At 39.4% G+C, this 23,646-nt stretch overlaps 1 protein-coding gene across 7 annotated transcripts in view; it reads left to right on the forward strand.

Annotated features, from left to right (window-relative positions):
• Window positions 1-23,646, forward strand: part of LOC116790290 (VPS10 domain-containing receptor SorCS1-like) — a 271,838-nt gene that overhangs the window by 98,360 nt on the left and 149,832 nt on the right. The window contains exon 3 of one of the 7 annotated variants that reach the window (XM_032695114.1): window positions 23,030-23,088. The exons of the other annotated variants lie outside the window; for them this stretch is intronic. Coding sequence (XP_032551005.1) covers window positions 23,030-23,088 — 59 coding nt within the window. The remainder of the gene's footprint in view (window positions 1-23,029; window positions 23,089-23,646) is intronic. 7 annotated transcript variants of the gene reach the window in all.

Consider the following 23,646-nt stretch of genomic DNA (forward strand, 5'->3'; position numbering starts at 1 on the left):
TCACAATGCTAACTCTTTTGTAAGAAAAGCTCATTACAATCCCAGCAGACTTTATCTCTGGTACAGAAGCCAAAGAAGAAAGAAGCCAATACACTTTTTTTTTTTCTTTACAGTCCACCAGCTACTCAGCATACATGTACTGTAAATTCAAGACGTGGATGTTACTCAAAGAAGCAAGTGTGATGTCACAAGTGTTTTAATAGCCTTTGATTTATTTCCCAAGTGCTTTATTAAGATGATACACAACAGTGCTTGGAAGCCAAATGCTGCCTTAAGGAGAGACTTGGAGGAGTTATTTTCAGTCTCCTGACTTTTCTTCCTCAACACAGTAATTTGTTTGATTGGAGCAAAAGGGCCCTGGATTCAGAACAGGGATTCTACTTCTTATTTAGTGTTTCTTTGTGAGTTAATCAGCCCAGTTTGTGATCTGAGTGAGCAGGAGTATGAATGAACTTATTGTGATATGAGAGAGCTGCATGATTCAGAAAACAGGATACTGGCTGTGGTTGGGAGATTTGTGTGCTATCGCTGTATGGGTTTGCAGCTATTTGATAGTGAAATATTTGGTTAAGCATAATCAAGAATCAGCAAATTCATGTGAATCAAGTCATCTGCAAGAAATCCTCTCCTGGCAAGATATTTCTAATGACATTCTGGAAGGTTTGTTCCAGGTGCAATGATATAGGGCATCTTTGCCATTAGTCTGGTAATAAATCTGGTGTAATTTCCAAGTTTGAAGACAGGCAGGGTAGTGAATCAAAACGAGACCTGAGGTAATCACAGTGAGCAAATGGATGACTTAGTAAGCAGAGCTCACTTGAAAAAATTTATTTTAGTTCAGCAAAGGATAATAGTAGGACAAGGGCTGAGGGTTGTACTTACAGGACTATGTAATATCTACCTACAGCATAGAGAAAGAGCTGTGATTGGACAGTGCGTAGGAGCTGGAATAGGGAAAGAGCTGGACTTCATGTCCAGTTGTGAAAAGGCAGAAATGCTCTTATTTGATCAATGACTGTGTAAGCTAAGAAGCCAGGGGTTGAATTTTTAAAGAAATTAGAACTCTGAAATATTTAAGATACTGATGTCGCATACAATTTTCAATAAAACTCTACCCAGGATGGGATTTCTGGGCAGAAATAAACAAGAAATGCAAAGTGCAACAGTGCATTACACTGTTTAGGAAGCTTCTATGCTCCAGAAACAATCTTGGGATGGCATCTGTGGCCCAGAAAGGCAAAGAATCCCAACTGCTGAAGACTGGGAGAGTAGAGAAAATACTAATTCATGCTTCCCAAGGTCTTACACAGATATCTATTGTTAACCATCAGCAGAGACAGGGTAAAGAGATAAATGAACTTACACTCTCACACATGATGCCCACTTGATGTTGTGGTAGAACTCTGTATAGGTACAGGTGCTTACTGGAAATGTTACTTTCGTGATATAGTTTCATCTCATAACCAAGTTGGATCACTTTCCTTTTGCAAAGATGAATATTTTGCATTAATTCATTTCAAATTATCCAATTCTGCACAAGACTAACTGAAATGCTGAATTGAATTAAAGGATAGACATAAAATTAAACAGATCTGAAACATCCCCCTAAGACCATGCATATAGCAAATGCTTAAAATGGCAAGTGAACCAAGTTTGTTGTCTATTAGTGACTTGGGAGGTGTAACAAAAGGAAGAAAATATTAATGGCGGAATAAGGTGGGCAAATGATTGCTCAGGCTGAGTAAACGGTGACAAATACTGATAAGAGATGGGGGAGGAAATTTGACTTTTGGAGCAAAGAAGATTAGACACGGTTAAGTGAGAAGAGCTTCATGAGGAGTCAGCCCTTCTGCTTGTAGAAACTGGTGTTTAATTCATTGACCTGAGTGAAATGGCACCACTTTCCACTAGCTCCAGAAATTACTTCTGGCCACTGATGTAAAAGCAGCATCACCCTTCTTCTTAGGCTTTTCTTTTTACTATTGGTAAAAATTTTGATGGCTGCTGTTACACCTTAGTTTTTTGGCATCACCAAAATTCAAAGTAAACAGAAAAGACGGTTGAAAATACAGTTAGTGTAGCTATAAAGTCTATTCAATCTATGTCCCATTAGAAAATAGTGGTCAGTATTGTAATAATTATAAATGCATTGTTTGGCCCCTCTATTAATGTAATTATAAAAGCATTGAGTTTGGCAGTTGGATTCTTTTATATTTAGTTGCTATTTTTTGTTTCAGAAGAAACATGCTGAGTCAATTGGTCTAGAAAGAAGATGGAATAAACCTCTCAGAATAAACAGGGCCTGTTAATTTGCAGAATTTCTGTTGAATTGGCATGAAAAGAACACGTATAGAGATATAATAGCCTTGTTTGTGTGTGTGGATTATCTCTGATGTGCAATAACTCCAGGAATGCTGGTTAGTGCTCTACAAAAAAGGAAAAAAAATGTGGGGTTTAGTTTGGTATTGAAGAAAATGAAAGATCTAGAATTATTATGCAGAGGAGCTACATGTTGCAACTTACCCCCAAACCAAATCCAAAATCCAACTGTGTCTCATTTAACTGACAGAAGGTTCGAGGTTATTTACTCGTTATAGTAACTAGAACTCTAGCCTTTCTTATTATAAGTAAACTCATCAAGTCAGTAAGAATTTATCGTTGAATAAGGAAGGTCCATTTCAGTTGCACAGAGGGTTATTTTGGATTAAACCGAAGATCCACTTGGCTGAGTATCTTCAATGGGAACCTGCAGCAAATAAAAACAACAGGTTATAAGAACAAGGCCAAGACATGTCTGTTAGTTTTCTAACGTAGCCTTTCAGCTAATACTGACTTATGGCTCAACGACTTTATAAAATATTAAGTGTTTAGTAGAGGTATTTAGTAGCCCTTGGTGGCTGTGTTTTTGTGTGGGTTATTTTCTGTTCTCAGAATGTAACCATCATTTAAACTAATACAAACTTTTAGCATCCAGAATGGTGGACAGCTGAAAAGTACCAGGTTGGCCTGTGTCAGCTGCAGAGAGCTTAATTAGCACTTGAGAAGTTAGAATTTTTTCTGTCCCTTTAGCCATCCAGTTTCTTTTTCCTACACCTCTTTATATATGTGAAGTCCTACTGTGTGATGAAGGCAAACTCACTCAGCTGTATTTTATCTTCTAAAATGAAGTGGTTGCTCAGTATGTTCAATAGAGTACCCTGTGGAAGTGAAAAAAGAATAAATGACATAAAATTTCACTTGTGTGTAGCCTTTAGCCTTTATGGCAGTTGGAGAACAGTGTCCATGAGTTCTACTGATTGGTATATAAGCATTGCCTTATCCTTTTAATGAATGGAGAAAACAATAGGGATAACTTTGGAAAGGTCCATTAAGTAGTTAGGAAAAATTCTGGCTCTTCAGTAAACTTGTGCTGTGTAAATTTTCATCATGGTACTTACTAGAGAATGGAAGCATAGAAGAATAAAGTAGTGGTGGTTTTGGATGATCTTCAGCTCTGTATTGCTTGCAGGCTGGCTAGATTGTCCTACCACCTCAGAAATTTTTCTCTTCAGAAGAGTGGCAACGACCCTGACTCTAAAGAACCATTTGCTTGGGACATGTGATTCAGAATATCAGTTATTCCTATTTAATTTGTGGGCCTAAACCTACAATGGGAAATTCATTGGCTTGCTAATTTAATTTTCTGAAAGAACTTAGTAGTGACTGCCCTGCCTTCTTCTGGTTGAACGTGATGTAGAGAATCGAATTTACCTTCTCCTTCCCTGTTTGATAGATCTGACTTCCTGTGAGTAAGAGCTGCTGCAAAAGTACCTGTAGAAATCTTGGTCAGAAAGGAAAAAGGAGAGGGAAATAAAATTTTAGCAAGCTGTGTCTTCTCTATTCTAAGAACAAAATATGAAAGGCAGCATTGCCTTCTGTAAGGTCTAGAAGTTAACCATCTGATGGGATGGGTCAGCCTCTACTGGCTGCAAAATAGCTTTTCACTGATGGAGAGGAAAGTTGCGGACAGGGAGAATCATGCAGTTATTGCCAGCATTACCCTCAGGGGCTGGAGGTATTGTCTTGCATAGGATGACACCAACATTCAGTGTCTATTTGCCCTTATGCAGAAATTCCCCCTCTCTCTTAAAGATTGAGCATTGAAACCTGTGTTAGTAACTTTAAGGACCTATTCTCGACGGTGGGTTTTCTCTAAATTTGCAAAACACAAAAAGGTCATAGCTTAATCTGGCACGTAGGGAAAATACACGAGATATGTGGTCTCAGTCCGGCTGGATAATTCCATTGCTTTTGGCACCTGTTTTATTTTGCATGGGAACTGATGTCTTTTGGCTGCACCTAAGGAGGTCAAATTCATCTAGGAAGGGGTAGAGGATGCCGAGTGAATCAGCAACATCTCAGATGCCTTAGAGCCTTAATTTACATGTGTATTTGGCCTACACTTGGTAGTCATCATGTACGTGCTTTGACAGTATTCCACTGGGCATTGTCATCCTGTCCTCCCACGTAGGTTTGTCCCTTCCTTTCCTTTCTGAAATGCTGCTTCTCTGGCCTCCCTGATTTTGACATTTTCTTTGTTAGTTTCAAGAAGTTTTAAGTCTTGCTCTGAAAGTTAAATAATACATTTATATTTTCTTATGAAACATCACACAAGAGTCCACAACTTTACTGAATGCAGATGTCATAAACATTTGTCTTCTCAATCACTAAGCCTCTCACAGGCTTTTACGTAATTATATAGGATAATTATGCAGATTCACCTGTCATTAAGTCTTTGGAAAGGCTTTCAGATTTCAGTAAGGTTTGGGTCAGGCTCATTTTCAGTTTTACCTATCCGAAAAGACAGAACTTTTGTGTTCTGTTTTGTTTTGTCTTTTCTCTACCATCTATAAGAACACAAAGTTCTTTTGAATTGGTATTTGTAAAATGGTATGCTCCTTTCTGTTTGTTTGGGCACCTACCAGTAACGTAACTCCTATGAATGCAGTCCTTGCACTACAGCTGTTCCAGAGTATCTCGTGATTTGGCTGGATACAGCAAACAGGTGACCCCAGTGCAGTGGGGAAGGAAGTGTTGCTGGCACATCAGCCAGTGACTCACAGGTTGCTGCCCTAATTCCTGGAGGAGTAAGTTTGTGCTGTTGGCATCTGATTCCTAGGAGAGATTTGAAATGTGTGAATAGGGGCTAAAGTTAATAAGAGAGATTAATGAACCCAGAGGGCTCTGTGGAGAATAAAAGTCAGTTGCCTCAGTAGTATGAATAAGCTTATTGTCCAAGGGATTGGAGATGCTAAGGCAGAGGTAAATTCTAAGAAAGAATCCGACTAAGGCTAAAGGACTTTTTTTTTTTTTTCTTTCTAATATCTGATCGGCAGCTGCTGTGCTGTGTCAGAGATCAAATGGATGTGGGTGGGTAAGTTTGATCAATGGTCAGCTGAGGCTGTTGTCCTTGCTATGTGTTATTTGGATCACTGTGCCCTCTCTGGGAGACAAAAAGGAAAAAAAAACTGTCAGGCATTCCACAGTAGCTGTTACACTTTCCTGACCAAGCCTGGCTCCTGCTTTTCTGCAGCAGGGTGCCATGGCCTCTCTCTTGCTCTGTGGTTCTGTGTAGTGGGTGCAGGTGGTTGTACTGGTTTTTAAGTCACCAGCTATGCCCGGTGTGTGGCTGTAGCTGTGTACAGCTGTGGCAGAGACCTATGGGAGATGAATCTCATCTGCTCAGATTATGAACTGGCAGTAGTCCTGTTATAAGGCCCAAGCTTGCTGCTCCTGATTTACAGAGCCAAGAGGCTTAGATTCCTTGAAGGAACAGGACTGGCAGCATAACTCTTCTACTGACAGAGTCCTGCAAAACTAAGGTAGTTACACTCAAGTTGCTGAACTTACCAGCCTCTAAATCAGACAGGACTTGTCAGCACTGTCAGCTGAGTTAATGCCTGGTGGTACAGTAAGGAAGATGCACTGTTAGTGTTACTTTTCTGTCAGTGTCATAGAGTAGACAAGTAATAATGTCTTCATTCAGCATAAAAAGCCTGTTCCATTAATTGAAATAACAGACTAGGACTGAGTTTGTCTGGAGGTAGAGAACAGACATCTAGTCCCTGTCGCCAGGCAGGAGGTAAATGTGATTTACATATTGTTCATGCTCCAGTGCTGTCATTTGCTGCACTCTAGGCTGACTTTCTGGGATTAATTGATTATGTTTTCTTACTAGTGCTTCCCCTAAAGTAGACTACTACTCAGTTGTCCCCAGTACTGCAAATCAGATGATCTATCAATTTTCACAAGAATCACTTCTTGTGTGACTTGCCTGTCTTCACTCCTAATTTTCTAAAGCAAGCTTTACTCTTAGCAGCTACTTCATTTCCTGCATTTTTTGCTCTGTCAGCCAAAGATTCCTATTCCATTAGGTCCAAAGGTGTGGTTTCTTAATTCCCTGGTTAATTTTGAAATAATTCCCCAGCTGGTACCAGTAGCTGGGATGGAGGTAGGTATGCTGATTAGCTGCTGTGGCAAGTATGTCTAATTAGCTGAGTTGTTTCTCCCTCTCTGAATGCCCAAAGGAGATGTTTCATTTCAAGGTTTTATTTAGATGAGCTGGGAGTTAATCATTACGCAGAGGTCCGGTGGTTGATGACAGATCAGCCTCTGATCTCGCTCAACAGCATTCATTTGTGGAGGCATAAAAAGTCCTCATATTTCAGGGGTGACAGTGCAATCACTAGAGTTGTCCATTTGTCCCTCTCCGTTTCCCTACAGAATGATTCCTGTACCTGCTCACCTTTCCATAGCCCTCAGAAGATACATTTAAGGTCAATGAGCTTCATGCTCAAACACAACAATGTGACAAGAGACATTTTGCCTTTGCTGTCCGTTTTTTTTTTTTTTTTGGATAGTTGAGCAACATCATATTTGGGAATGGTGACTTTACTTAAATATCTCTTTTAATTAAATATCTCCTTCTTTGTGAATCAGAACTTGAAATAGTCCACAGCAATTTCCCAAAGAGAAGGACTGTAAATATCTGGAATGTGAAAATGGGAATATAAGATTTTCACAGTCCCAAGACTAGCCTTATTTCCACCTCCTGGCTAGTAAGAACCCCCAGCATTGATGGCTACATCTGTCCTGCAGAGTTTGATTATATTCCTGAGTCTTGGCCTAAATACAGTTTATATTCCTCCATGCTTATTAACATGACTGAAGAAATTTGGTAACATACCCTCTTTTCTTTTGGTGTCTGTAAACCATTGGTGAATACAAAGGTAAGCTTCCTGAAAATGAGGAGCTTTTTGCTTAAACAGTTAAAAGGAGAGGTTTAGAAAGTATACTGTAAATCTCAAGGTGATGAAAATGTATCTGACATATGCCAAGGTAAAAGAGTTTAGGGAATTTTTTTTTTTTTTTGGTGTAGTAATCTAGTGTTGCCACAAGGAATTTTGGAGTGTGCAATTTCTCTCACCCTCAGGTTTGCTCTTCTACTCTCCTGCATCAATGACCAAGCCATAAAGCCAGCCTTGGAACACTATTCCCTTCTTTGTTGGCTATCATTTACAGGGTTTGGGATTGTTTGTCCCACTTGGATGCAGGATTTTCTGGGTGGTTTGAACTAGTTTGGATTGTAACACAGTTTTGCAGACACAGTTGGTCCTTCACCCTCAGGTCAAAGCCCTTCCTCTACCTGATTCTGTCAATGTACCCTAATGATCCTTAAGGGCCATTTAAGAGGTAGCTATTCCTGGGCCATCTCTTCTCATCACTTGTTTCCTCCATTCTCTTCAGGAGCTGTCTCTCTCTTAAATACCACTAGTCCGTTCTTACAGCAAACACCTCATAAATCAAACCAGAACAAACTATTACAGACCAGCCCCACATCTACCACATCTCTTATACAACATGTTGAAATGTCCTTTATAAAAACTATTAGCACCTCAGAAATCCAATAAAACACATAGGTGTTTTTTTTTAACCATTAATAGCCTTAGGATTTTTCCCATTAAGTCTTAGCATGAAGTAAAAGGATAAATAAAATCACAGGAGTTTTGTTTTATTCCCTCCAACAATTCTGTTTTACTCTCATAAATAAAACATTTCTACAGAAAGACACTTATTTGAATTTATTCTCACACCGCCACCCAGACTGAGTTTTTTGACTCTCAGTAACCTCACATAATGTTAATAACTTCATGGGACCACCACTGTGCTGTGTGTGGATGAGTCAGCTTTCCATTTCCAAAGTAGCTTTGCTTTTTTCTTGAAACCACACATTTCTCATACAAAACCTAGCTTACTTTCTGAAGTTTGTCATGATCCTCCCTCAGAGCCACAGTTGTCTCCATTGCTACAAGAAAACCTGTCGTCTTCAACTGCTGTTTACAATCACCTGACCTAAATGGTTCTGTAAGTACTAGGGCTTTCTTTGAAGATTCTCTTCTTTGCAGATTTTGTTTGGTGATCCTCTGAAATTGGCTAGAAGAGCCAGTCCAGTCTTAGCTACACCCTATACATGAATTTTATTATCTGTATATTGCTGTATCCAGGCTATTCTCTTTCCTTCCCTTTTATTGACTGGTAAATCTTTTTTGTTACACTGGAAATGTGCAGAATTTCATTTTTATTTTAGTGAACTGCTGCTGGGAGAGTCCTTCCCTTTTTGTTGAACCCAATCACTTTGTCAGCTTGATTAGTCAAATTGCTGGTGAATCTATTACTCTCCTCCATAATCATGAGTATAGTTGCATTATTAAATATCTCTCTGCCCTGTACACAAGCAGAGTTCAAAGGGCTGAAGGAGAACATCATCCACAATAATTAGCTCTCTTCAGATAAAGGAGGCTCCTAAATTGATGTTTTTTATCATTTGAGAATGACTGCATCACAGTGTTTGCATTGCTGTAAAGGAAGATTTACTTGAAACTAATGTCAGTATGTTGGTGGTTACTGTAGTAACAGCCCCAGCTGTTGTTTTAATGCTTAGATAGCTACAAATGAATCAATACTTTAGCTGGCTATTTCTCTATGTGTGGTCCTCTCTTTCTACCAAAGCCTGGACCTTTCACATCTCAGGTGCATATCTTCCCAGAACTAAATAATCTGTTCCTTCTGATGTTCTGCCAGGAAATTCCATTCAGTATCTTTTCTGAGAAGTTCTACTTTGGAAGGCTGGCATTTTCTAATGTGAAAACATGTGTCTGGAGCATTTCCAAGTGACCTTGCAGATGACTGAATTACATTTCAGTTTTATCCCTGAACTTTCAATGTGTGTGTGTGTGGTTTTGCTTTTGTTTTGTTGGGGAGTTTTGTTTGGTTGGTTGGGGTTTTTTGTACTGTTTTTTTTATCCCAGCCACTCCTTCTAGGCAGAAGCATAAACCTGTGAACTAATAATTATTGTTTTAGGCAATGTGACAGCACAGATGTCAAAAATACTCCTTGAGACCTCTCTAGGACTCGTGGAGAACTTGGGAGTTGTCAGGGAAGATTTATACCATGATGAACTCACTTAGCTGTCTGGAAAAAACAGAATTTCTGTTTTATATGGAATTTTGCGTTTCTGAAACTGTAGTAAAACCTGATAGTGAAAAAGACTGTGAAACCTGTCACTAAATGGATGATGTCATTCAGCCAGCTGGCTAGGAAGGTTGGATAGGTCCCTGGAGGATGTTTTGATTTTGTCCAGAAACTGTCATCTGATGGAGAACATCCTTAGGGAAAACTTTATTTTCAGTGATCTACTAAGACATGTTCCTTCTTTGTACGGGTGGCACAGTAACAGGAGGTCTTAATCTCCTTGGCTCTTAACAGTGAAAGTCACAACAGCAGTGTGGAAGGACAACAAGGTCTCATGTCACTGTGTTCTCTAGAGATACTGGTTCAAGAATTCAAATGCTGCAGATTATTTCTTGTGTTTTATTTGTGATGATGCCAACTGTCACCAGCTGTAGAGTACATGGAATTGGGCTACTGCTGAGAGTGCCACTGACACAGCATTGCAGGTATTGCCCCTCTGCTTATTGTGCTGCTGTCCTGGAGAGCCAGAATGCCTTTGACACACACAGGAGCAGTAATGAATCCTCCTGGGATGCATGCACAATAACCCTTCTCTGTAGCACACCAGGTTGTTCCCACTGCATTCCTCTTGCTGCAGCAAATAGAAATGAGAAGTCTGACTTGTCAGGGGCTTGCCTAAATTCCCTGAGCTCTGCCATCCCTGCTATCTGTGGGGTGATCTGGCTTCAGTCCAACCCCAGTCCTGGAACAGTGGGGCTGGAATATTTCAGTTTTGCCCCTTTCTGAGCAGCCTTTGGGATGGCAGTGTGGGGAGGCATCAGTGAACCTTCTCCCTTGGGCACCTGACACTTTTCCCTTTTGATTGACGTGCCTCTCTCAAAGCCAGCTTGAAAAGTGTTTGCACTTGAAGCAAGTGGGGCAAATTCTAATTTATCTGGAATGGGTCCTCCTGCTAAATGTTAAACTGACCTTTTCAAGAGAAATTTACTTGATAGTTCTAAGTGAAGCCCTGCTTTAAGCTAAACCTGTCACTACAACATGATTAAAATCACTTAAATGTACATCAGTTGCACATATTATTAATGGAAATTGAAATCAGCTTAAATGGTAACCATAAATTTTAAAACAGGGGGAAGAGGATGGAGACAGAAAAAAAACCCATACATGATGTGAAGGTTAAGGTGCCTTATTCACCCAAAAATCAGATGGACTGAACAGGGAACTTTATTCTGAAGCAATGAAAAATCACTGACTACTTTTTTGTGTATTTACAGTGCTCCAATTCTTATCTACTGAAACGGGGAATTCAGTGCATTTGTGGCAGGGACTTGATCTGTGTAGACTTAGAAGAGTTGTTCACGGTTGTCTGGTCTTATTTCACCTGTTACTGGACCTTTAAGCAACAAATTATCAGATTTCTGGCAGCCTGATAGATGGTGGAGGCATATGTGTGTAGACAGTGCTGAAAGTGGGGTTTGGGGCATACCTGTGATACATGAATGTCTGCTCCCCAGCTGAACTGCACATTTAAAATCTTGCACCTGTTCTTGCCTCCTTCCCTCCCCCACCATCCAGCGTGACAGCTCCAATGTTTGGCTATGGTAACAACTGTTACTTAAAGTATCTGTTCTAATTGGGTGCTAATAAATCAAAACGAAACTGAAGACCTTCCACTTACAGTCATTTATCAGAGACTTCCCATCACACAGAAGGACAGGACTTGGCAAGCATCTCTAGACAAATGTCCAGGGAATTATGAAGGTCCTTCTTGAGGATATTATCTTTATGTAACAGTGTGACCTTTGTCATTCCAAATGCAAATTTGAACCTTTTGTAATTAATAACTCTTGCTCTACCAGAACTGGCTTTAACACAGGTGAAATTAGCATGGCTTTTCCCACCTGTTTTGGGACATTGAGTGCTTCCACGTGGCACTAAATAACACTTCATGGATATAACCAGATAAGCTCTTCTTTGGGTTTGGAGCTAAGTAGGCTGCGTTGCCCACAGACTGGAAGTAAACACAAAGATCTTGTATGGCCAACATCAGACTGATATTTTTCTTATCCACTAATGCCACCTCCACTTCCTAGTGTAGGAATGTAAGGGGTCACACACGGTATGTGTCACCACTGTCCAGAAGGGAGGTGCATGACTATGCTAGCATAGAGCAGTAGTGTGCCTGCAAGTGATGGACTCTGGAGGTAGGATATGGCAGTACACATCAATTTGGGGATTTATGTGGCTTTTGTGCTCAAGCATGAGATTTGGTCAGCAACGCTGAAATTTTCTTTTTCGGTGTGTTAGAAGACACACCTTTTTTTAAGGGCACTGGTGGTGGCTGAGGATGACAGGTCTGTTGTATGAAGGTAAAAAGAATTCTCAGTGACTTGGCTGAGTTACTGTTGGTAGCATTATTTTAATGACTAGATTGTATAATTAATGTCTTTATACACCCACATTTTTGGAAAGACCTTCCTTAAAAATTTAATTCCAAATACATTAAGAACAGGTGTCTTGTGGGAAAAACAAATCTTCTGGTCAATTTTTTTTGGAGGGGACATGAATATGAGTTTTGAGTAGTGGATGAATATAGCCCATTAGTAAGGATTTTAGTATCAAGGCATCTTTTCAAGGTGTTTCAATCTGCAGTCTTTATTTGCTCACAAACAGAAAATGTAATTAATACAAGATGTTGCTGCAATGCAGGGCAAAATAGTAACTTGATCTTGTGCAAGATGTTTCTGATATAGAATATACAACCAAGCTTTAACTTTTATCATTTACTAGTAACATAAAAGCAAATCCATTTTATCTGTAGCTGGTGCTGACATAAAGATGACTTTCAGCATCAAAGAACCAGAGGAGCTGAGCTCATTTCTATACTATCAGTCTGCAGTTCCTCTATGCACAAATGCCAGTGTATTAGTTTGCTAATAGGCTGCTTGAACACCTCACCTTGACCACAGCCTACTCTATTCTTAACACACAGCACATGCTCCTGACCATTTTTTCTGCAGAGTGATTGGGAGTGTGCATCCTCCGCAGGCCTGGGAAACGGTATTAATCTTCTGCTGTGTACTTTCATTTCCTGTAAAAATCCATCTTCTACTACCAGAGTTGACCTAAGGTTAGATGTCAGAGGAACAAATTACTGTCAGTTGCTCGATACCCCAAGAGTAGCTATAAATAGTAAGCTTTATAACCCTACTGATCCTTGAGATACATAGTGATAAATATGCTTCTATCAACCAAGAGAAAAAAAATAAAGCTGCGTGGCTCTGGGTGATGTACATTATTTGAAACTGGCACAAATGGATGAGCTGCATCAGTCAAATGGCTTTAAAAAGAAAAAAAACAACGCTTGTATTTGCTTACTTTAAAGCATTAATTGCTGTTTTTTGGGTGCGGTAATCCAGTAGCACATCTTTTACACCCAGCAACAACAAATTCTTTTTTAGCTACTATGGTGGGGTAACAGTGGAGCTGACAGCTAGATTAGGGCAACAGTGGAGCTAACAGCTTAACCTGCTCTCTGCTTGGACTCACAGAATGAATTGAAAACCTTTTTAGTGGAACAATTTTCTACTGGGAAATGCGACATTATTCAGATAAATCTCCTGCAATATTTTAAGAAAGAAATCTTGACAGAAAATGTTGGAATTATTTGAAACTTAAAGTGTGTTTCATTTTGATTTTTCTCCTTGTTTCATTGGAGCTTTTTTCCTGTGGGGTGACAGCCAGACTATGTTATAAAATATTCAGTTGAATGGGTAATGGTACTGCTGGTACAAGTGAAATGAAACACTCTGAATTATTATTTTTTTAATTTAATCTTTTCCCCTCCTGTATTCTTATTCCATCCAGATTTTGGGAATAATGATATTTTAAAACAAGGGAAAAAAAATTTGTTAGTAATGCCTAAGGGATGAGAATTTCATCTTCCAACTAACTTTAGTATGAATTAATGCATGAGGCACATTTTTAGCTGGTTTTAAAATACTACTGGTCCATGGGAATTAGTCCATTATAACAACTAAGGGGCTTGGACAGTGATTTTGAAAATAATGTCTTGGGCTGTCTGGATCTTTTAAGCTTTCTAGCTTTTGATTTGCACTGGCAGGATAGAATGAAGGTTGCATATTGTGTTGCAAATTCTTGGATGGTGCCAGCTAGAAAATCTTTTCTCTGGCAGTTAGTACGTACCCTGCAGAAGACCTGCAACATGTTTATGACACAATAAGATTGCTCCTTACTCTCATTTGGAGATGGACTAAAGCAGCTTTCTGGGTCTGTAATGTGACTATGATGCTAAGGTAGCTCTGCTGAGCAAGTGTATCAATCCCTCTACCTGAGCTCAGCCTGCTGTGAGAGTTTTTGGGGTTTTTTTAAATAAAGCTGCAATGACCTCAGTGCTATGATGGGGAGGGGAGTGTAGGGCATGTACGGTTGTCTCATCTTGCTGATTAATGGAAAAGCTTCCTGTTGCTCTGCCCTCAAGCTACAAAATCCATTAACCACCCCTTGGGGTGCCTGAAATTTATTCTGGCCATTACCATCAATTAGAAAGTTAATAGTGTGATGATTACTGGGCTACAGTCCTAGCTATTTGTGTGATTTACACCAGACTGGTGTGAAAATGGGAAGCATCAACACTTGAGGAATCACATTTATGAGCAACAATTTGGCATTAAGGGTGTGGTGATGTCAATATGCCTCTGTAAACATATGTCAGGAAGAATCATTAGTCATTCCCAATTCTCCAATTTAAAAGGTAGCTATTAATTTAAATGTATGGAAGAACAATTTTAATATCCATCACAGCTAGGCTGAGATTTATTTTACTGATAACCATAAGCCTTGAGTGAGGCTGGGCCTGTGGGAATGGCTGTGTTCTGAGTTACAGTGGTACAAGGTATTCACCAACCTGATGAAGGAAGGGTAGAAATTTGCATCTTAGCCTGCTTGTTTGTTTTGACAAACAAGTCAGGTGGACAAGGAGATCTTCTGGACTGGTACTTTTCCACTTATTCCTCTGATTCCCCAAAATTTCCCTAAGGTAGCAAGGAGAAATCCTGTTGCCAGTAAACTTGCCTTCCTTTCTTCAAAGTCTTTCACTAAAAAGAATGGCGAACAGAAAATTATTTAAAAACAGTACTGTGGACTTAGGAAAAGAGAAAATACTCTGTGTGTACTGTCAGAGGCACAAGCATCAGTAACCTGTCAGCTCTTGGTATATTTTAATCAGCTCCAAAAAATTAATAGTCCTACTGGAGTTACTGGTTCTTCCCACGTGCATCCAGATGCTGCAGCACAAATGACTTGTAGAGAGAACAGGAGAAATTTCACTACTGTTTCAGCCAGAGCACCAGTAGTGCCAGCCTCTTGAGTCTTTCACTGAGAGGGTCAAGTGGAGGTCTTGTTTTGATGACTATTCCTTTGTTTCTCACTGCTGGATTTCACCTTGCATTGGATTAGAATGGCTAAAGTAGTTATGATCACAAGTCTCCCTACAACTCTTCTTGACTTTTGCTACTTCTATCAGTGAGGGACTGGAGATGAGTCTTTGAGGCCATAGGAAGATAAGAAGCTGAAAGGGAGATTTGAGGGTCAAAGTGTTGGAGAATCACCCTCTCTGCTGCTCAAGCAATGGAGATGAAAGATTCAGTTCCTTCAACTGCCACTTTACTTTGTCCTCAGTTGCAACCACCAGCCTTTCTGGGAATCTGTTAGCCGGGCAAAATAAATGATAAGTCCACAGCTATTTTGCCACGAATGCAGTCCTCTGCCCCAGACATCTCATCTCCTTTTCCAGAGCTAATCCTGCATATAGTCTTTTTGCATGGCAGAGAGGGGTTCCGGAATGTAGCTATGGCCCCTGAAATGGGGTCGTCTACAGCAAAGCCCTGCATTTACAGTCCCTTCCTGCAAAACAGTGCCTTGGAAATGCTTTCAGAACAGAGTCCAGTCAAATCTCTGTGCGTTATTTTTCACACAAAAACTTGGGAATTGTACACTTGAAAGAAAAATCTTCATGTCTTGCATTCTGACAGCAAAGATCCTTCTGATTTCCTGGAAAGAGCTACTTGCAAGCCAGGGCAAATTGATCGTTGAAGCTGTCCAGTTCCATGTTTATGGTGGTGCATCTCCATAGTAAATACTTCAGGTTTACATGAGAGTGTGATTGGGATCTCATCTTTGATCAGCAGGCAGAGAAGTGCAGAATCTGAATATGGATTTAATCAACTGCTAGAATCCTCTGTTCTTAGCCTGCTGACATGAGAAGCCATTACACTGTGCAGTAAAAGGGGGATTATTTGTCAGACAAGATGGGACAGACATCTAAAATTAGAGAAGGAGTAAAAGGGAGGAGGGGAAAAGTGCATCTTTCCCATCTAATCCAAATTTGATCTTTTTTTCTGCTAACATATTTGATGTTGCTCTTTTCTTTGGGTATCCAACCTTCATGCAATAATGTTTCTGAAGCCTGAAGGTAAAAAAAGCCCATCTCCACAATACAGCAGAATGTGACTTCTGCTAAAAAAGGCAGTGGCATCAAAAACTGGTATTTAAAAAATCCTGTAATGACATCTTGCAAACACAAAATGCCTCTGAATTTTCATACATGAAAGTTTGGTCTGAATTATGCTCTCCCATGGATAGTTTGGTAAACTGGGAGGATTTGAAGAGAAATGCAAAGGGATACAAGTCACCAGAGCTGAAACAGATACAGATACCTCCACACTGGTGTTTTAGCTTTTCCTCCTTTTATTTTTGATTCTTTACTATTTATTATCTATGCCACAGACTATCTCCTCCCTAGGTTTTATTTTCTAGTGAATTTACTAAATGTCTCCAAGAAGAAGCTGACTGAGCAACATGGGTTCTTCACCATGGCTTATATAGGTGTGATTGGTTTCTGCAAAGGATACTGTGCTTTAGCACAATAGATATAAGCTAGTCTTTAGCAGTTCACAGAGAGACAAGTTTTGCATCATATCAAGGACAGTGTAGATCAATTCAGGTGGATCACTTTGATTTCAGGACAAGAGTACTTAAGCCCATTCAGCACAATTCTTCCAAGATTTCAGGTGATAAAAAAGCACTTAGAGGACTCAAAAGCACTTACAGGACTTAGAGCTTCGTGCTCTGCTTGGGCAATTGGAGAGACTTTGAAGTTTGCGTTGACTTTCAGTCTTGCCAGTCTAGTGTTGTGGTTTAACCCCAACTGGCAGCTAAGCACCACAGAGCCACTCGCTCTTTCCCCTCCCTGTTGGGATGGGGAGGAATATCAGGAAAAAAAGTAAAACTCATAGGTTGATATAAGAACAGTTTAATAATTGAAACAAAGTAAAATATAATGATTCAAGGAGAGAGAGAGAGAGAGAGAGAGAACCCAAGAAAAGCAAGTGATGCACAATACAATTGCTTACCATTTGCTAACAGATGCCAAGCCCTTCCCTGAACTGTGTTTGGCCCCTCTTCTGGGTAATTCCCCCAGTTCATATAAAATGGGCATGATAATCTGTGGTATGGAATATCCCTCTGGCTAGTTTGGGCCAGCTGTCCTGGCTGTGCTTCCTCCCAGCTTTTTGTACACTTCCTCACTGATAGAGCACGAGACACTAAAAAGTCCTTAACACAGGGTTAGCACCACTTAGCAACAACCAAAACATCAGTGTTATCAACACTATTCTCATACTGAATCCAAAACAGAACACTATCAGCTACTAAGAAAAAATGAACTCTATCCCAGCCAAAAATCAGGACCATGGTTGGCACTCATGTGCTACCCTGATCGTTAGAAGAATTCTTCTTTTCCTTGTCTTTGCATTAAACAGTTGTGAGTCTTGCTGCTTTCTAATGTTATACATTGTGGTATGAGTGGATTTGCTCTTTTGTCTTGTTCAGCTGGGAGCACTTGCATGTTCATCATAATTGACCATTCCCTTCACCTTTCACCTGATAGAGTAAGAAATAACCTCACCCTAGTTGCATGACTTCCTTTTATCCCATACAACCTGTCTTCTCTCCTGTTGTAATATTCCCACCATCATCATCCCATGACTTCTGAAGCTATTGACCGAATTCTAATTAACCTTGACAGAGAAATTCAAAGCTTCAGACAGATTGAGCTCGTACTTGTTTTCCCAAAACCTTCTAAATTGCAAAGGTTTTTCCTTCTCCTCAGCCTTTTGAAAGGTACAGAAGATGTGTTGTAGGGTGAAATGTGAGATTTGCTGAAACCATAGTGGTTGGGTTGTACTGAAACCTGTGTATGTGCTTAGTGCAGCCCCAGATCATAATAGGAGTGTGGATGGCTAAGAAATGGTGACCTGTACCTACAGCTTGTGTAAGAGGTTTAGTCATGTGGCTACAGATTTTGGAAGGCCCTTTACTAAATATGTGCAAAGGGATGGATGGTCCTTATTTTGTATGTGATAGAGACAGAGGGACAGGTATTCTCTCTTTATGTATGTTGGTAACCTGAGTTACTAAATCTCAACTGAAACAGCAGAGAAGGCAAGTTAGCTGAGTTTATTTTTCTTCAACCATTATTTGAAGGAGAAACAAGCAACTTACCTGTGCCAGCTACAGATAACATCTCGTGGCCCTTCCGCTCCCGTATTTCCTTTGTTTCGTATTTGGGTAATATTTTGAATAATTATCCAATGCAATATGTAAACTTGTGATTGGATGATAAAATATGAGTTGCTTCTCCTGCTTGTCACATCTTTAAATTATTTATAACAATAATCAGCTGAACTACATTAAGCTGAAAATGACAAGGAATTTGAGTGTATATACTTCTGTTCATGTAGATTACTCCAAATAAAAGTTGATTAAAAAGGAAAAGAAGAAAATTGAATTACTTTAACTGATTATGCAGAGCAATGTCAATTTCATGGTTTCCTATTGTTTCTTCATAATTTTTTGCTCCCTCTCTAAGTCTTTTTCGTGGCTTTTGCAGGTGGAAAGCTTTATTTTGTGATGAGAAAATTCTTTCCATAAGGGAAAAAATACATATTTCATTAAATTCATAATTTATAGTTAAATCCATAGTCACAACTCAAACTGGAAGTAAAATATTTTCAAAAATGGAGTTTTAAGTCTGTTTTAAAATTCCTGTTTAAACTGTATTTAATTTCGTCCTGTTGACACTGATATCAAGGCTCTTTCCAATCCTTATTTACACACACAAAACTCCAGAAAACTTTAGCTGTCAGGATAGAGTGGGAAGATGGTGGAGCCTGAGGGGACATTTGGCTCTGTCACAGACTTCCTTCAAATGTAGGATTAGTTATCTAGTCTTTCCCTCCGCTTCCTCCACATAGAAGGTGGGAACAATACTGTTTGCCAGTCTGCTGAGGGCCTCATGAAAAGGAGGAAACATGTGGGTCCCTCAAGTTTCAAACTGTTTTATTTTTCTGTACCCTTGAGATGTCTATAAAGTTAATTTCAACCTCCCTGGATAAATTTGAAGTGTTTTAATGTTGTGACATATGCTGTGCTGTTACAGCCATTTAAAGAAATGCTAACCAACTGTTTGGCTTGTCACTGCTGTCAGACCACTTAACACTGCCCTCTTGAACCAAACTCTTATGAAGGAAAAAAAAAAAGCCTCTCTGAACTAGCTTCATTTTAGCCTAATCCCTGCTTAAAGTAAATGAACTATAGTTAAACATCAGCCAAATTCATTAATAAAGTGAAGAAGAGGAGTCCAGGGAAGGCTTAAAGATGCAGTAAAGTTGGTCCCAAACTGCAAAAAGGCCTTTGGCAGAGGCAGTGTCAGGGCCATGAATCATTTCGGTATTGAAAGGCCTGGGCTGCTCAGTGGGCTACAGGAGTTTTAAATAAAAATCCTGTGTCCTGTTTTCTAAAGAACAAATATAAAACTGTGTGTTGGGTAGGGGGACTGATAGCCATTCAGAGTGTGACCTCAGGAGAGAAACCAGTGAGGGCAAGGTCTGCCTCTGCTACATGGAAATTCTGTCCAAGGCCACAGGATTCACTGTGTTTACACCTTGCAATTGTTCTTCAATGTGGAGTTCTAAAACTTTTCAAAATGTATCAGTCTCTATGAACTAGGCAAACAGATCCCATTAGAAATAGGCAAAGCCTTGGAGAATTATTTGTACAATGAGTTAGAAAGACAGACAGTGCTGAAAAGTATCCACGTGAAGCAAGGTAATTTACAAAGCAAAAGTAACTTTCTAAGAAAATAAGGAATGGAATTTAAAAAAAAATCACTCTGAGAGAGAAACTGAGATCAGGATCATTATTACTTTCTGATAAAAATACCAGGGTTACACATGAAGGAGTTAAATCAAAACAGGCATCAGACCAAAAGTGATATCTGTCAATGCCTAGTGAAAGGCTTAATAGGAAGAACATGTGAACATAAATGTTTAGCTGTTGAAGAAGACTTTGACATTACTAGCTGTTGTGAAACATGGTGGTATGGTAAAAATCAATGGGAAACTTTAGTACCTGGCTATGAAACCAAAGAAAAGAGTTTCAATTTAAGTGATGGGGGAATAGCACCTCAACCTAGAAGCATCCCCAGAAAAAAAAAAAAAAAAAGCAAAAGTCAGCAGCTCTACAGCAGTTTACAAACAGGCGTAAAACATTGCACATGAGAACACAAATACTCCCCAGAATTACCAGCTCCAGTATTTTTCACATTCAGACATGAAAGATCATTTTTAATGTCTTAATTATTCCTTTATTTAAAAACTTGTTCAATTGAAAGCCCTTTGTTAGTGCAGACTGCGGCTCCACAGCTCTGCCTTCTGCAGTCTGAAAGGCTTCTTTCCAAAAATCTGCTCGTGTAGAGATTAATACAGTAGCAACTGGCAAATCTTGTGCTCAACTGGCCATTCCCTTTGGAGCCAAACTAGGTGGCAAACTTAGTTATGTGGGAGGTTGGAAAAAATGATCTAATAGTCATTGCTGTTCCTTACTTAAAATACTTGACTTCTGCCAGAGGTGAATTTCTGTGCAGAAGGAGAAACAGGCTAGAGCTCATCTCTTCACACTGCTCCTGGTTATGACAGGCTGCCCTGCTCTGCTGCTCCCTAACCACATTACAGGTGTTTCTGGTCCTGCCTCCCAGGGCCAGCTGCCACTTGGACCATGGTCAGAACAACAAACTAAACTGTGGAGGAAAGAAGATAAGGACATGAAACACAGACAATGTTCTCATAGTGGAGGTGAGGGAAGCAGTCGAGTTAATATGTGAAAACTAGATGTAATGGGTGGGAAAAGGAAAAAACCAAGTAAATGGTGCCAATTAAAGTGATTGCTTCTTAATGATGTGTGTTATAACAAGAAACTTAGTCTGTTAACAGGGAAAGAAAGCTGTACTCTAATAGGCAGGAGGCATGAGACAGCTTAAGATCTGCAAGTAATATTTTTCTTTTTTTCTCATGGAGTGTTCCAGAAAGATCTTGAGCAAAAAACCCCACCCTGACCACATGATCAATTGTTTGATTCTTGAAATCTTCAGCAGCTTATGCAAAATAAGTACAGGCAACCTTAAATTTGTAACAAAGGAGAGTAAACAGCAACTTACTGGGGAATTTATTTAATCTATATATTCAAACTGACAGTTCTCTGAATGGCAGTCTGCGTTTCTTGAGAAGCACAGGGTTCATGTTACTGGTTGATTCAGAATGCCTATTATAATTGTGAAATATTGGTAGAAATGGATTGAGATATATTCATGACAGTAGGTGGACTAATGAAATTCAGTGACTTTATTTAAAATGTGTAGGAGTTTATTATAATACTGTAATAGAAATGTCATTTACCCTGACGGGAGGAGAGGGAAAAACCCTGTCAATGAATAATAATAAAGTTATTTAAATGTCAGCTTCCTTGCGAATAGTTTGCAAAATATAAATTACCCTACCTGTTTCTAGTTTTGTTTTAGTTTATTACTGGGAAAGTCAGAGCTTCAATCGTAGAATTGGGGTATTTTTTTATACTGTGAAATGATCTAGTAATAATGAAAATGTTTATCTGCTTAGGTGTTTGCAGAAATCATTCTGCTTTACTGAAAAAGTAGGGAGTCGGATTTTAAACAACTGCTGATAAAATCTGGGATTTAATGGAAGCAGTTACAACTAATATGGTGGGACAGGTGTGAAGTTCAGAACTGAGTCTAAATACTTTTTTTTCTGAATATTATTCTTTTACTGTCATCTGCATTTCAGTAACATCCGCAAACTCTTAACACAGATCTGAACATACTCCCCCCCACAATTTGGGAAACCATTGCATCACACATGTCCACACTAGAGACAATAAAATAGGGCTTACTGTTCCCCATTTACACATATCTATTTCAGTAGCTGTGGCTATTCAGCAGATGGATCAAAGATAGAGTTTAATTTTTGTGTTTCCAGCTCCACAGGTCCTGGGTTTAATCCTTTCCCATGATTTATACAAGCATTTGCTTGCTCCACTCACATTACAGAGAAGGACTAAAACTGAGTTCTCTCTGCAGAACTTCAGAGAAGCATTGCCTTCCCCAACGAGTGTGGGAGATGTTGTTTGGTACCTATCCATTCCCCTTCAGATGACTGGGATTGAATTTGTTGATCCTACACTGTCATTAGTGCCTACACCCTGCTGAGGTCCATATGTCTTTTGCAGTCCTTCCCAGTTAGACTGGCTTCCTGGATTGTCAAACAGCTGATATGTTTGCATAGGTTAGGATTCTCATGCTGCTTTATACACCCATTTAATAAGACAAACAAAAAGCTCATTATCTAGGCTGCTAATCAATGCCTGCTTGTATACATATATGTATATTAGGAGTAAGATGAATGCAGGTTGGTGATACTCCTGGGTTAGATCCCGACAGAGGCTTCACATATATGCTGTGTTTCATTTGATACATTTTTTTCTGTTCCACTGCTCTGTGTGTGTATCTATTACCATTTCTTTGTGTTAAAGCACTACTGGGTTCCTATCTGCTGTTTTACATGTAGCATTTACCTCTCTGTTAAAATAAAGGGTAACTGTAAAGTGGTGCAAGAGAAACAACTGGTAACTAGGAAGGTAGAAGGACTGGCTATTTGTCAGTTTGGAACTTCATAATGAGAGTAAGATCTAATAGTAACTCCTTTGATTGCTTGTGAATTTGTTCTTCTGCAAAAAAAAAATGATGTTTTTCTAAGCTTTCCAATCTTTCAGTTTCTTTTATAGATGTTGACAGAAGCACATGCTTCATCTGTATATAGTGTTACCTGTAAATAAAGCTATGAATGCAAAATAATTGCCTAGAGATTTGAAGAAAGAAGTGGCTGGCAATTCTGACTAAGATTATCATTTGCTGTTGACATCAGTTTGCCTGTGCTTTGGCAGGGGTTCTGGCTGCTTTTCTTGAACAACTTCAAAGCAAGTTTTATGTCTCAGATTTTCTTTGCTCCCATCCCCTTTTGAATTCACTGTCACTGGTATAAAAAAGAGCTGTAATATTTCATTAATGTATTTTTCCTAAATCTGCAGGTCAGATTTGGTCCTTACAGTCTTTACATGTCTTTATCAGCTCAAACTTCGCAGAAAGGGTAGGTTTTGGGTTTTAGGCAGGCAGTAACAAAAATACTAATTTCTGAGAAGACTGGGTGGTGAGGTGGGACAAGACAACAAAGTGAAGCAGCAGTCCTTGGCAAGGTTGTGTTCAGCATCCTGGCTGTGGATCCCTTTGCCTGGATCTGGAGCATCTCTGAAATATTTGGTAACAGCAATGATCATAACAGTATCCTACTGCTCAGTCCACTGAGGAAATAGCTCAGTTAGTTTACATCTGCTCTGAGAGAGATGACCTTATAAAGGGAAAGATCAATCAGCAGGTGAGAATTTGACGTTAATGCCCAAATACCAAAGGTCATATATGCACACACATGTGCATGTGTTTACTGGGGGGAAAGGAGAAATCTGTGGATGCAAATCATATATCAGTTGTTACATGAGCAGGCAGATATGTGCAAAGGCTTCTATAAAATTGCTGAATAGAAAGACTCAATTTTAATGCAAATCTGCATTTTAGTGCAATTCATCTTTAATGGGTAAAGCCCCAAGCTGCTGCTTTCTTGTTTTATTCATGTAGTGATTGCAAAATCTGA

The sequence above is a fragment of the Chiroxiphia lanceolata genome, chromosome 8 (genome assembly GCF_009829145.1).
Source record: "Chiroxiphia lanceolata isolate bChiLan1 chromosome 8, bChiLan1.pri, whole genome shotgun sequence".
Classification (NCBI taxonomy): Eukaryota; Metazoa; Chordata; class Aves; order Passeriformes; family Pipridae; genus Chiroxiphia; species Chiroxiphia lanceolata.